Source organism: Protomyctophum parallelum (assembly GCF_964188405.1).
Source record: "Protomyctophum parallelum genome assembly, chromosome: 7".
Classification (NCBI taxonomy): Eukaryota; Metazoa; Chordata; class Actinopteri; order Myctophiformes; family Myctophidae; genus Protomyctophum; species Protomyctophum parallelum.
In genome coordinates this window covers 31,213,476-31,228,579 of record NC_139705.1, presented here as the reverse complement: position 1 = coordinate 31,228,579, position 15,104 = coordinate 31,213,476, and the positions used below count along the sequence as shown (strand labels likewise).

The following is a 15,104-nucleotide window of genomic DNA, read 5'->3' as shown; positions in this document are numbered from 1 at the left end:
TAAAATACCCTAGAAGCTTATTAAAATCAAGCCAAGTCTTCATGCAGTTACTTACAGCGGGTATTTATGCACTATAAACCACTAGAGCGAGGAAGGCAACAGCACGAGACTAGGGATATCCCCCAGAGAGCCACTGCTCTCTAACCATTTCCACTGCAACACTACTAACATTTTACCAATGAATCCCAGAGGAGCAACAATGTTCCTTCATTCTAGCAGAGAAAGCTCCAATTCCAAAATAGAAAGGGGCACACAGGGGCACTGTGGTACAGTTGGTATAGTGCAGCTACATAGAAGGTCCTGGGTTTGATTCCCGCTGGGGACGCTGTGGGCGTGTTCGCTCCTCCGCGTCATCAGTGCCCATACCCGCGGTGGGGTTCGGCGAAAGGGCCTTTCTGTGTGGAGTTTGCATGTTCTCCTCGTGTCCCCTAGGGTAGGTACCCTCACAAAAAAACATGCAGTAATCCTGGTCTCTAAACTGCCTCCCCCTGGCCAGCCGGGGCACCTGATGGAGGGGAAAGGAACTGAATAACGTGTTCCTTCCACACACTACGTCCGGATGGGGAAATTTCCTCCTGTCAGGTGAAAAGAAGCAGCTTGGACTCCTCATGCATAGAAGGAAGCATGAGGTCAGTCCGCTGCCCCCCCACCCCCCAGGTGGTTGGCAGAGGAAAGTGTAGCGCCCTGGATTACATTAGATAATTGAACACGGGGTGAAAAAATGGGTTGCAAAATCGTGGGATAAAAATGTAAGAAAAAAAAAGAACACACCACAAAGTGCATACAGTATCTTCGTCAGGCCGGGTTGCCTATAATCAGGACTGTGTAAGTTGCGGCCCGTTTTATAATGCTAAAGTTTGAGCTATTGATGAGTTTACTGTTTGCCACTGCTATGAAAAAGAACTTCTCGTGTTTGGTCCTTAATTACTGCAGTTTTTTACTGTACTTTCTCAACCGATCGGCTTCTCCATCTGACTGGTTTGCTGCCTCATGTCAGCAAGCTTTTGGTAACATTAAAGCTTTGTTCTGTTCTGCTCCGGTTCTGTTAGCCAAATTGGATAAGCCTTTCAAGCTTCATGAGCTCTATTGGCTTATTGGCGTACTCCTTCAGGCTAATAACAAGGTATTGAATGTGCGCTTCTTTTCCATGAAGTCCAACTCCTACCAGCTGAATTACACCCAAACATAAAGCACTGGCTTCGTGCTGTGGCACCATGTCTAACTGGAGTCAGTTAGACTGGGGTTCCCAACAACTTGGGATATAATATGGCTGTTACTTATACCCATAGAGTACTGAGTGACATGTAATATGGCTGTTACTTATACCCATAGAGTACTGAGTGACATGTAATATGGCTGTTACTTATACCCATAGAGTACTGAGTGACATGTAATATGGCTGTTACTTATACCCATAGAGTACTGAGTGACATGTAATATGGCTGTTACTTATACCCATAGAGTACTGAGTGACATGTAATATGGCTGTTACTTATACCCATAGAGTACTGAGTGACACGCCAATTGTACCTTGAAAGCAGAAAGCTTTGTGTGTGTGTGTGTGTGTGTGTGTGTGTGTGTGTGTGTTTGTGGCCTGGGCCCCACACACTGCGTGCACTGCGTGCACACACACGTCCTTACCGCGGCGTCTCGACCCAGCTGAGCGGAGAAGACGTACTCCAGCTGGAAGACGATGGCCAGAGCCTCGTGATTGGTCAGCCGGAGCTCCAGGCTGCTGCGGAGCACCAGGTGACAGGACGCTGAGCTGCAGGGGGAGAGAGAGGGAGAGAGAGAGAGAGAGAGAGAGAGAGAGAGAGAGAGGGGTGAGGAGAGTCATGAGAAGTGTACAGTGGTGGAACAAATTACTCACAATTAAGTAAGAGTATCAGCATCAAAATGTACTTAAAGTACAAAGTACTCCCAGACGGTTAGCTCAACCGTCTGGACACCTAGGCTGCCAAGCCAGCCGGACGGTGTGTCCGACGGTGCGTGTCACTCCCCATATCTCTCTCCCCCTTTCCTGGCTGACTAACTGTTCCCTATCAATAAAGGCATAAAAAGCCCCAAAAACAAATCTTAAAAGCTCACAAGCTCAGAAGCTCACAATGCGTCACCTTTTGCAATGCGTTGTGAGCTTGTAGATCTGCTATAGTGTTTCTGGTGTAGGACACGTAATACGACAAAGTAAAACTCAGAGACAGGCAGACAGACAGACAGACAGACAGACAGACAGACAGACAGACAGACAGACAGACAGACAGACAGACAGACAGACAGACAGACAGACAGACAGACAGACAGACAGACAGACAGAAACATGGACAGAGAGAGAGAGAGAGGCTCTCTGGGGCCATGCAGTAAGGAAGTCCGGGGCTGCCGGGTGGCGAGAACAAGCCTGAAGATGGATGGGATGTGGAGGCAGGGTGCAGAGAAGAGTCAGACGTATAAGTATGAGAGGTGATGATAATGGGAGGAGGTTCTACAATGTCAGGTACTACAATGTCGGGGAAACGAAAGAAAGTAACAGCCGGACGGGGCAAGGTGGACAACTCAAAAAGAAGAAAAAGGCATGTGGGGGCATGGGGGTTGGCTCAGAAAAAAGGTATCCTGCCCCAGCCAGATGGAAAAGCAATGCTTCAAAAGTAGTACAGCATATTTTTACACTATTTTTAAGTGGTGCAACCACTTCTACATCCAGCATGCAATGTCCGTGTACCTGTTTGTTTGTGATGCACCTGTGTGAGCACGAGTGGTGTGCGCATGCGTGAAATTGGAACGAGAGAAGTATGTGACATGGCTGCCACCTGCTGGACGCAAACGATACAGAGAAGAAATTGGAACGATACAGAGAAGAAATTGGAATGATACAAATTGGAACGATACAGAGAACCAATAGACGGGAGTTGCACCACTTGGTTCACACTGGTGTGATTTTTAACCCATGTTGGACTATTCCGATTCTGAAAACACCTTCTAAATACTGACCTAAGTAGTCTGAAAATGTTAAAATATTTATTACAAAATTACAAACACAACAGATCAGGAACGTAATATAAACGTGTTTATCCGGTGTTAAATGTGTTTAGTTTAGTCTTTTTCTTTTGTCTAGGTTTTTTGGGGGGTTTTTGGGCTTTTTTTCTTTTGCAAAATTGTGCCTCCTGGTGGGGCTATAATAAAGCAATGTTAAAAGGGTGGTATGAATTGTTCCTCAGCCTAGTCAAGTGGGAATGTGCGTGCACAGTTTCAGCGCAGTCAGATGTGCTTTGTGGCATTTTGTTCTAAACGGTCAGTCATGAAAACTTTTGATGTAAATCTGGAAAATTTGGGGCAGAGGTATAGTCGTTGGCATCCCGGGACTGTCGGGAGTGTGTATACACAGTTTGGCAGCGACCGGGCCAACGGTGTAGTAGAATACAAATAGAATGGTGGTGGTGTGGAACGTGTGTGTCAAATTTGAAGTCGGTGGGGCGGTTCTCGAGTTATAATGTGGATTACAGACATACGTACGTACGCACGTACAGACAGACGAGATGTCCCCTCCTCCTGTGTGAGATACACACTTGATAGATGTCCATCCTTCACAGTTCATAAATTAACACCCTACTTTGTCATTCTACAGTGCCAGATGAAATAGGCCAAAACATATTAGGCTTGAGCTTGTGTTTTTTAGCATTTTTTGACTTTGCATGAGGCAACTACAGGTTGTGTTTTTTACCTTTTTTATATTATTATTTGAATCCTGAAAGTAACAGTTTCCACCCGGCAGCAATGATACACTGAGAATTAATTCAAATGTGGAAATGGACCTGCAAGGATTAAATTAACACTGAGTGGCTTGACACACTTTCTAATAGAAAGCCTAATTAAATTGTATTTTTTATTCTACCTTGTGCCCCACAGGTGACAGGGTATAGCTGAGTGGCTTGACACACTATTAGAAAGCCTATTTAATTGTATTTGTATTCTACTTTGTCCCCCACAGGATGGAACTGCCATTCTGCTCTAAAACACACCGGGGCCACTACAAGTGAAACAGTTAGTTGTTGGCTTTAACTGAGAGAGCAAATGGAAAAAGGCATAATGTAATTGTCGCCTACACTTGTGTTATCACAGACGACTGCATTTATTTTTCTTTGTTTTTGTGTTACAGGCTGAGGTTTCTGCTGGAAGCTATAAACATAATTGTCAATTTTTTGTTTTGTTCCCGTTAAGCGACGACAGATGCCTAACTGACTGCGGGTAATGTAATGGCAGGTATCGTCTGAATAGCAATCACGCTTCTCCATGCAACACGGTAATTGCGTGGGGAGGTGCTCTGATTGTTTAGTGTGTGTGTGTGTGTGTGCGCGTTGAAGTGTTTTTGTCTGTACTATGTACACATGTGCAATTGTGCATGCGAGTGTGCCTGCTCTTGTGCTCATAAGATGCCCACGTAATCACCCACATAATTGCCACATAATGTGCTATAGCATCTCACATAAATCGTGATTCTCAGTGGGCAAATACAGATTCAGTGGTGGTTTGCATATCAGTTGGCTGCGTTTCGGCTTTTAAGTGGGCATTCGGTTCCTTTCCTTGTCATTACTGGATATCCTCCAACCAGATTGACTGACGCTGCTGATGGCTGCCATCGACATTTTTGTGTCTCATAGGAGGGCTGTGGGCAGTTCAGAAACCCATCCACCAGTGACATCATCATAGGCAGATTTTAAACAAGATTATACATTTTTTTCACATATTTAGATTTTTATTATTGTGAGAACGATAGCTTCCATTAACGCATTGCCACTTTTAAGGAATAGAAATCCTGTAGTTTATATTAGCTTGGATTCCCGATGGATTATGTCACTGGTGGACGGGTTTCCGGAACGGTCCACATCCCTCAAAGAATTGTGGTATTTTACCGTGTGTGGACACACCCACACATGTCCAACACCAACCCATCAATGCCAGGCCCTCGTCATCATGAATGACCTGTTGTCATGCTACGGGTAGCCTCGGTACCAGGCTTTCATTTTTGTTGGTGCAAAAATTGAAAGACTGGAGGAACGCATTGGCCGCTCTGGTCTAAAAGTGGGAGTCAACCCTTCCGGGTGGGCGTAGCTCCAAATGATGTGACGTAGCGCTGCACTAGGGGGAGAGGAGGGGCCGGGGGTGACGGACAGATCGATGAGATCCAATCAGGGCGTGCGCAAATCTGAGCCGCGACCCGCCCCTCTAGACCAGAAACCTAACACGTTAGCTCAGGCTATGCTACGGGTGCACTGACGCCATCTGTCCCGGCCACGCGCTTTTGTATTTTACTGCTGATCTTAGGCGGGCAGAGGCTTGGCCTAAGGAAACCTCCACCATTGCGGCGAGAGCATATGCAGTTTGATGGGGTTGTCAGGTATCATGCTGTTTCTGGGGGGAAAATAATAATAATAATCATCCCAGGGGGGAAAGGCAGCGGCAGCAACATCTGCTTGTTTGGCTGTGACAGCAAAATATACGCTGGAATACCCATGCTTCCTTTATGAGAACTGATGTTTGTATGGAAACAGTCGGTGCATGTCTGTGTGTGTGTGTGTGTGTGTGTGTGTGTGTGTGTGTGTGTGTGTGTGTGTGTGTGTGTGTGTGTGTGTGTGTGTGTGTGTGTGTGTGTGTGTGTCTGTCTGTGTATGTCTGTGTGAGTGTCTGCGTGCATGCTTTTGGAGCAAGGTCAATGTGTTAAGGGGTATGCAGAATGTATTGAGGTTGGGCATGATTGAGTGAAATAAATGTAAGCTTATGTAAGGGATGTGTGTGTGGGATGTGTGTGAGTGTGAAAGGATTTTAACAGCAGCTGGGATAGCTAAAGAATATGGCTTGTGCAATTCAGCAGATTATATACCAAAGCTATAAAGCCTTAAAACTCCAAGGGCATAACAACTGACATTATTTCCCCTTGTTGATTAGGAGTCTCAGTGTCACGTTACTCTATTCCGTATGCACTACCTTCCCCTCTCTCTCAAAGGACCTTGGAGTTGTTTGTGAGAAATTCGATGTGATGTCTGACGAAGTGGTGTCCAAGTGGTTGGGAGGTTTGTTTCAGGTCTATGCAAGTTGTCCCTTGTGGTTATAATTCAGCAGACATTCCACTAGTGGTCCAGGGACCACCAGTGGTCGTTGAGAGCGTTCCAGGTGGTCCCCAGCTAAATGATGCATGGTTGTTGGAAACCAAATGGACCATTATTAGATCTTTAACTCTTGAGAGCGTTTAAAATGATGGTGGTGGTGTTGTGTGTGGAGACTGTTCTCACCTGTCCTTGGTCGGGGTGGTGGTGGTGTGTGTGGAGACTGTTCTCACCTGTCCTTGGTGGTGGTGGTGGTGGTGGTGTGTCTGGAGACGCTGCCCGTGTACCGCGTCCTCCTGCTCCCCGCGGCCTGCTGCGGATGCAGCACCACCACCTGGGGCTTGTCCAGGAAGCCCCAGCCGTTGTGCACCCCCACGTGGAGCCTCCTCTCCTGGATGGCCACCGTCCTCTGCAGTGGCGCTGCTGCTCCCTCTGGTCCTCTCAGCTGCTTCTGAAAGTCAACGGGTGGAAGACAAAACGTCCTCAACATGCTCTACTTAGGTAATAGTATCGATGCTGCATGAATGTAGAAATACTCAAAAATGTATACTTGAGAAAAAGCACAAAGGTACCTTGTGCAGCGCGTAGAACCGGCCCGTGTATGTATTTATAGATTTTGGGGCCTAAATAATTTATTAGAAGCTTTTTTATCAAGAATTGATCAATGTCACCATGGTCCACATACTGTACACTGTAAAAACAAAACGGGAAAAAAAACTTTTTGTTTTTTTGTTTTGTTTTTCTGCAAAAGGGCACATTGCTGTCCAGAGGGGGGTGCTCTTGCACCCCCTAGTGTCTATCTGTGCACGCCACTGCCTAGACCCAACTGTATTATTCAGAGTGACTAGCCCCAAATCACACCTTAGAAAGCACGAGTGTCTATTTCAAACACAAAGTGTTTTTTGACTGGGGGGGGGGGGGGGGGGGCATATTTTGACGGCAGTAACTCTCTGTCATAATTTCACCCCCCCCACCCCCTCCCTATCTAAGTATTGGACAGTATTAGGATGTTGATGTTCATTTTGTATTCATCTTATAGGGACCCAAATCACACCTTGGAAAGCACGAGTGTCTATTTCAAACACAAAGTGTTTTTTGACAGCCGCAACTGCCTGTCATAATTTCACCACCCTCCCTATCTAAGTATTAGAGAGTGCATGAAAACGATCCAAGCGTGTGGCTGTCTTCTGCACCGTCTCACTTTAATGGCTATACAATCTATTCCTAAAGGAATCGACCAACTTTTCAAGCCCTGTAATCTCTTTCATCAGCAACATTACACACTGCAACGCGGCAAAGAGTGGCGCAGTTAACATAGGAGTTTCAGCCGTGCGTGTTCGGCAGCGATCGTGCAAAAGAGAGCAAGTGCTAATCCTTTTGAGATTGTGCAAAACTAGCTTGTTCCACCACCCACTTAACATGCACAGTGGCCTAAAGCATTAGTGTGCCGTGAAAAAAAGGGGGAGAAAAACATTCTGGAAATGCAGAGAAAACTACATATTTGACAAGCAGAGCAGATTTTCTTTTTTCTATGGCTCATCCAAAGGTGAAAAGACACAGCTTTAGCAAGGCCTTATTACGCAACACTAGACATCCACTTCCGACTATTATCTCGCTCCGTGTAGGGGGAGGATTACAAAATGGACAATGCAGCTTCTGGATTACATTTATTTCACCACAAATCATAAATAGAATGTTCTAAACCAAAGTCAAGGCTGTGGGAACACCAGGGGGGGAAAGGCTATATAGTGCGATAGAAAACTGGAGAATGTGTTGTATGCCAAACAAGGCAGGATTAGTACATCTCATCATGTGGATCTTTTGCTAAAATATAATGCACATTCCTGTGGGTTCATCTAACTTGGAGGGTGTACAAGTCAAACCAAATGGACCCTTGCGGGTCCATTCTTATAAGACACACAGACTTCCGCCGTAGTCTGAAAACTCACGTCTTCAGACTCCATCTTGGCCCGTAGCACTTGCCCTAGCCTCGACCAGTCGACGACCTTACAGGTACAGTATATTCAAAGGCTCAATGTATGTAATTTAGATTTATAATTTCCCATATTATTAGATTTATAATTTAGCATTTTATGTAGACGTAGCACTCTATAAAGTATACCCATAGCTTCTCTGTAAAGGTAATCTACTGTTAGACAGACAGGTTATTAGCTTGCTTTTGATTATCGATGACTATTTTGATGTATTTGATGTATTACCATGTGTTGTTCCAACCCGATCTAGACAATGACGGAGGGACGCCGTCTCTACCGAACTTGAGCCACGGGAGACAACACCAAGCGGACCATAAGGGCCGCGAATTGCCGTGTCGAGCGCTGCAAAGTTGTAACCCGATATGGGCGAATAGTCAATAATGTCAAACCCGAACTCATCCAGCCCGACCCAGCCACAGTAAAATAGCACTTCCATAACTAGTGAAAGCCACGCCTCCGCCCCGGTCAAAACAGTAGTAGTGTCATACAGTATGTACAGCCTTTTGGAAAATGGAAATAAGTAAAGTAAAACTACCTCAAAATTGTACTTGGGTACAGCACTTAAGTAAATGTACTAAGTTACTTTCCACCACTGGTGACGCCAGACGTAACCCCATCGAGTGTATAATATGTGACCAGTGCCAGTGATTTCAACCACAAGTCGGCAATAGTATAACTTCACAATTGAACGAAATACATTCTTTCTTTTTTTTTGGTGGTTTTAGTTTTTAGCCACATTAACACAGTTGGAATGTTAAAGAATGTTTTTATTCCATCAGAAAGTCGTTTTAGTGTCATTAAGTCATTGTAATTGCTTAAACAAGTCACTATGTCTAATGTTTTAACAATTGGGTTAAGCAATGCTAACCAATGCTAATCAGAAAATCAACTTTCCTTTCAAAGTATGCAAATTCCGCTAAAATCCGCTTTTTTGTACACAATCGTTTTTGAAGATAATACTAGTCTTTTACTAACTGGCTAACAGAAATAGCAGAGAAAGAAGTATTAACCATCGTATTTTGTAAAAAGTGTGTTTATTTTCGGTCCGCCTAAAGCTAATGTTCCAGAAGGGGCACTGGTGAATCAGAACAATAGAACATGCTGAAATGGCTTCCTGTTTCCAATAGCAGAAGAAGAAGACAATGTAAACATTGTAAACATTGTAACATTATGTCACCATAACGTGGCTATTATTAGTTGCTTTGGAATGTACCTGCCATGAAAATTAAGGTCATAATAACGCAGATCACATCGATATGTAATATAGCGCGATATGTACTTGTTTTAGCTACAGGATTGATATCAATATAATGCTAAACGTAGCTAAAAAGCTATCGCGGGGTTGCCAGGTTCTGAGAAATAAGCAACCCGGTATATGAAAACAAGCCCAAAATAAGATAAACTAGAAAAAGTGCCCTTCTGGGCACAGGTCTCCACCAGGATAGGAATGTAGGACATTGCAGCTTGTCTTCATCTGGTGGTTGGATAAAAGGGCAACAAAAGTAAATTATCCACAGATCCGTGCAGTTAGAGGTAAAAACACTTTTTGGCCAGTTATAGCGCCACCTTGAGGCTGAGTTGAAATTGTTCATGTGGCATTTTGTCCTCGGCCTAGTGGGAATGTGCGTGCACAATTTCACGGAAATCACGCGATGTGTTCATGATTTGCAGCATTTTGTTTGAAACTGAGCACTCCTGTGAACTTTGGGAGCCAATCTTAACCAATCAGGATGGAGTCTGAGAAATCTGAAAGACCGGTTTCGTTGAATGGCTCTAGAGAGACTGTGTACCAATTTGCGCGATGTTTGGACAAAATCTGTAGGTGTACTGTGCAAAAACTTGTTTTGCACAAAGCGGCCTCCTGGTGGCGCTATAACAGGCCGTTCTGGAAAGTTTAGGGCAGAGGTTCACCGTTGGCATCCAGGGAGTGTGTGTGGAAAATTTGCCATCGACCGGGTTAACGGTGGCCGAGATTAGCTGCTCACGGACACACACACGGACACACGGACGGACGGACGGAGTGCAAAACATACTCTCCCCCCATGCCTTCGGCCTGGTGGAGACAAATAGCCGATCTACAACAATACAAATCTTGTCCCTGGACCCTGGCATACATTACTGGAACATTTACATAAGCCTGATCTAATAAGGGTCCACTTGGTTACCAACTCTCCATAATCAACTACACTTTAAAAACAAGCCCAAATAATCAACGTCACTTTATTTTTGTCAAATACATTTTTAGTAACAGGTTATAAATTATTATAAAATTGGTACAGTAGGCCTATGCATTATTTTTCTTTAGAAACAAGGCCAACTAATTATAATAAGCAGACATGGCAACACTGCTGGTTGAATAATGGAGGAATGAAGGGAAAACAGCGCCCCCTAAAGTCATAGATCACTGCTGAAATCTTAGATGGGCAAATTCTTTACTTTCAGGTTTCCAATTCAACAAGTTTCAAATGGTCATATCTTCTTCATTTCCCCCCCAATTTCAATGAGTATACAATGTATACAATACATCATATGAAAGGTTACAGTGTGCAGTTTCATAATATGCAAAGAACTGAAAAATGACCATGGCCCCCTTGTATATTAAACCACTGGCACTGGTCACATATACACAATAGAACTGACTGTATCACTGTTCAACACGTCACATTACACGGCTTGGTTGAATGCTTGATTTCGATTGGCTCAAATTAATCTGCACCTGTGCATTGCAGATCTACAAGCTCGTAGTGCGGCACTCGGTGCCGTGCTATGAGCTTGTAGATCTGCTATTTTTCAACAGCTAAAGTTTAAAATAATGGTTAAAGTGGTTAAACACTAAAGACACAGATGCGTTCCCGTCCTAAATTGGTTAAGTTAATGAAATAATTTAAAAGGGACTTTCAAGGTTAAAAGGATCCCTGGCTAATAAGACAAATATGCCTTAAAACATTATACGTGCCCTCTACAACTAAAATAAAAAAAATAAAAACACCTTAAGTATTTTATTTCTTTCATAAATAAAGAATCTTTCACTCAATAGGAACTGCTCCTGTCACAAGTTGATGATGGCATATATGTCCATGTGTGGTCCAGCCCTATGGAATGCACTTGCTAATATAAAGTATTAACATTTTTGCTTTGATGCTCATATTAACCTTAGGAAGTAGCAGTTAATACACTGACGAACAAAATGAATTAAATATATATGAACACTTTGAGTGGCACTGTGTGGCCACTGCTGGTATCGCTGCAGGGTGTCGGCAGATACAGGAGAATCCTACTATGACGCACTTAAGTTTCCTCGCCAACCCAAAGGCATGAAGCAAATAAGCGCGCAATGGCCATCTTTCTCCAGAAACGTCAATATTGTAATTGCGACGCCGCGTAAAATCAGAAATGAGTCCCGAACCACGGATGTCTGATCAACACCAAAACAGGGCGGACGAGGCCCTAGCAACCAAGCCTAGCAACCGGGCCGATTCTATAAAAATGGAAAACAGCAAGGCCTTCTTATATCGATAAAGCAATCGAAAACGTAATATTACGACAATGCACTGGATTTGAAAGCGTGAATACACTTTATTGCAGAATCCAAAACGGGCATTCGTCGCATCCCTCAAAGCATTTTAAGACAAATTAAAAATGTAAGCCTCGTACAGGGCTTCTTCTACAAGAGGAAATGTTTTGGCTGTTGATTTGGGTCCTGTCTTCTTCTTTGGAACAGGCTGTAGTCCTCGGTTTACCTGTGTTTTCCAGCTCAAATCTGCTGCCAATCAATCGAAAGCTATGGGAAAATTAACCATGTTCGGGAAACCTGGAACTAAAATGAGTCTATTGTGGACAAAAGGAAAATAGGCTACACTTGCCCAGACTGTGAAGGCACCATGTACAAAACACCCTTGCGGTTGTTTACTCGTGGCCTCAAGCTGTATATATATTACCATAATAATCTAAATCAAGCATGTTAATGTGGTGGTTACGCAAAGTCCTAATTAATTAATAAGCCAATAATCATCTCCAATCAAACATCGAGGGAGCCGTTGTTTTCTCCAAACTTGTGTTTTTCGTTTAGAGTTAGACCAATAATAATGCAAATGCTTGGCTCAGTTTAAAGCAGTCATTATGAGTTGTTTGTGGGCGACATGAATATATGCAAATGTGGAAAATGAATCAGAAACAAGTGTTGCACAAACTGAATCAATAGGAGTCCTTGTCACAGTGAGACCTCAGTATGAGCTGTTCCACTTGTAATGCACATTGTAACAATGGAACCAAATGAACGCTCTGGGTGTTACTGTGCAAGTGGCTTCGCAGTGGAAAAAGTACTTGATTGTTTTACTTAAGGAAACGTATCAATTATGCAATGTAGAGACACTCTGTTACAAGTAAAAGTCCAGAATTAAAAATTTACTTGAGTAAAAATGTAGCCTGGCTGCAGATGCGAATCAGCTGTTTACACGACAGTGTGATTTGAGTCTGGCTTAATTAGCCTGGCCAATCAACATGTACTTAAAGTATCAAAGGTAGAAAGTACTCATTATGCGGAAGGAAGTCAGTCAGTCAGTCAGTCAGTCAGTCAGTCAGCCAGCCAGTCAGCCAGCCAGCCAGTCAGCCAGCCAGTCTCTCTCACACACACACACACACACACACACACACACACACACACACACACACACACACACAAACACTGTTGAAACCCATTTCAACATCCACCCACACCTTCCCCATTCTAATTAGCATATCAATTGCATGTTGTTTTCTTTTAATTCAGCAGCATGAAGCTGGCCGTGTACTGCACAGCCCACGTCCTCCGTCGCTCTCTCCTGCTCTCGTTGTTTTTTTTACATTTCGCTCTCAGCTAGATCTATGTCTCTCTCTCTCTCTCTCTCTGTCTTTCTGCAAGCCTTCATCATGGAACCACCACACTCTCTCTTTCACTATATCTGCACAGCACTGCACTCCAAATAACAACCATTATTATCCCTTAAGTTCACCCGTTCATCCCAGTCTGTCTCTCTGACAACCCAAACTCTCTGTGTTTCACTGATTGCTGTCCCTTCCCATCTCACTCCGCCTCGCAGGTTCCTCTGCACAGTAAACATATAATCCTCCTCTTATTTCAAGTGTTTTGTTTATCCTCAGTGCCAGTGGGAAGGCGGCCAGGTTATATATATTTTTTTTTATCTCACAATTTTGTAACCCATTTTTTTTCACCCAGTGTCAATTATCTAATATAATCCTGGGCTCTACACTCCCTCTGCCAACCTGGGGAGAGCAACGGATTGACTTCATGCTTCTTTCAATTCATGAGGAGTCCAAGCCGCTTCCTTTCACCTGACAGAGGGGAGTTTCCCCGGTTGGACGTAGCGCGTGGATGGAACGCGTTATTCCAACCAGTTCCTCCCCCCCCCCCTCCCCCCATCAGGCTGGCCAGGGGGAGGCAGGACCCCAAAAAGGTACAATAACAGGAACTTTAACCCATTTAGGCTAACCTGAGGCTGATTTTTTTTTAAAGGCTTCTAAATTCTAACAGTTTTCTGAAAAAATCATGTTTCTGTGTCAGTGGTACAAATGGAACCAAATTGACCTGTAAGAGTCAATTTGTACACACTCAGTTATGGGGGTCCTTGAAATTAAAACGTTTGAGAACCACTGTACACAAAAATGGAACAAAGCCTTAATTAGTATCATCTGTAACACCTGTGAAGGAAGTAGGGGAGTGGCCCGGAAGTATGTGTGCATAGAGCCCAGAGCCATCTAATAGAAGAGTTGCGATATTGAGGGGCAGAAAACAGCCTGGTCACGTGGTTCATGTACTCGCGCGAGCCCATAGACTCCAATGCATTTCGTAAACGTCCGGTTGTCCCCATTCAATACTTCTGGTTGTCCCCATTCAATCTATGTTGAAGAGCCACCATTGGACTGGCCCTATGAAGTGAACAGAGTTTGCGTAACTCTGTCTTACTCTATGGCTCTGATAGAGCCTAGGACCTAGAAAAGGCCACTCAACGCACAGGTGACGCAGATCACATCGCTGGCAAGTCACTCCAATTATGTTTGCAGCTATTCAACAGCTTCTCGCCCAAGTGACTGCGACTATGTATGACAAGATGGCCGCACAAAAATAGCATTCAGCTATATAAAGATTAGAATTATGATTATGTCTAGTTTTTTTCCCCCTCGCCTCCAATCTGTCAGCCATCGCCTTTTGTGGATCACAGTGAGCCACACAGAGACGGCGGCAGCCAGCATGCAGCCCGGGAGAGAAGACCATTTATTGTCTCTCGTCAGACAAGCCTATAATGAAGTGATTGAGAGAGAGAGAGAGAGAGAGAGAGAGAGAGAGAGAGAGAGAGAGCGACAGAGAGAGAGACAGAGAGGGAGAGAGAGAGAGAGAGAGAGAGAGAGAGAGCGACAGAGAGAGAGACAGAGAGGGAGAGAGAGAGAGAGAGAGAGAGAGAGATAATAAGATGGGAAAGAGAGATAGATGTTGTGATGATTCTAAATGAGGAGCGGCAGTGGTGGAAAGTGTACATATTAACTTAAGTACCGTACTTAGTACAATTTTGAGGTATTTGTACTTTGTATTTCCAATTTCCAGTACTTCTACTTCTGATCCACTACATCTCAGAGGCAAATATTGTACTTTTAATCAATGTCATTCATTATACATTAAGTCATTATGTAGCTATAGGTGAATGTTTTTAAAAGAAAATCAACATTTGTCATTATTTTATTAAATAGAAAAAAATAGTCGATCATTCTACATTGACATGTTATGAGCTTGCATATGGAGCTACATATGCTTTCTGCCTGACAGCGACTGCATGATGTGTCTTGCTTCATTTTTGTTCTCGCTATACATTTCTTTTCTCCCTCTCTATCCCTCTCTCTCTCTCCTCTTCTCTCCATCTTTCCAGCTGTCTGCTGCCATCACAGATTCCTTCCTTCCACGTCTGAAATATGAATATTTTACAGCTAAGAAGCTTAAAGGGAACAATGACACCCCCCCCCCCCC

The 15,104-nt window shown here is 43.9% G+C and overlaps 1 protein-coding gene across 1 annotated transcript in view; it reads right to left on the bottom strand.

Moving 5' to 3' along the window:
* nphp4 (nephronophthisis 4) overlaps positions 1 to 15,104 on the bottom strand; it is a 332,049-nt gene that overhangs the window by 213,543 nt on the left and 103,402 nt on the right. Inside the window, 2 exon segments of the mRNA XM_083769763.1 lie at positions 1,642 to 1,765; positions 6,329 to 6,546. Of these exon segments, the coding sequence (XP_083625889.1) occupies positions 1,642 to 1,765; positions 6,329 to 6,546 (342 nt within the window).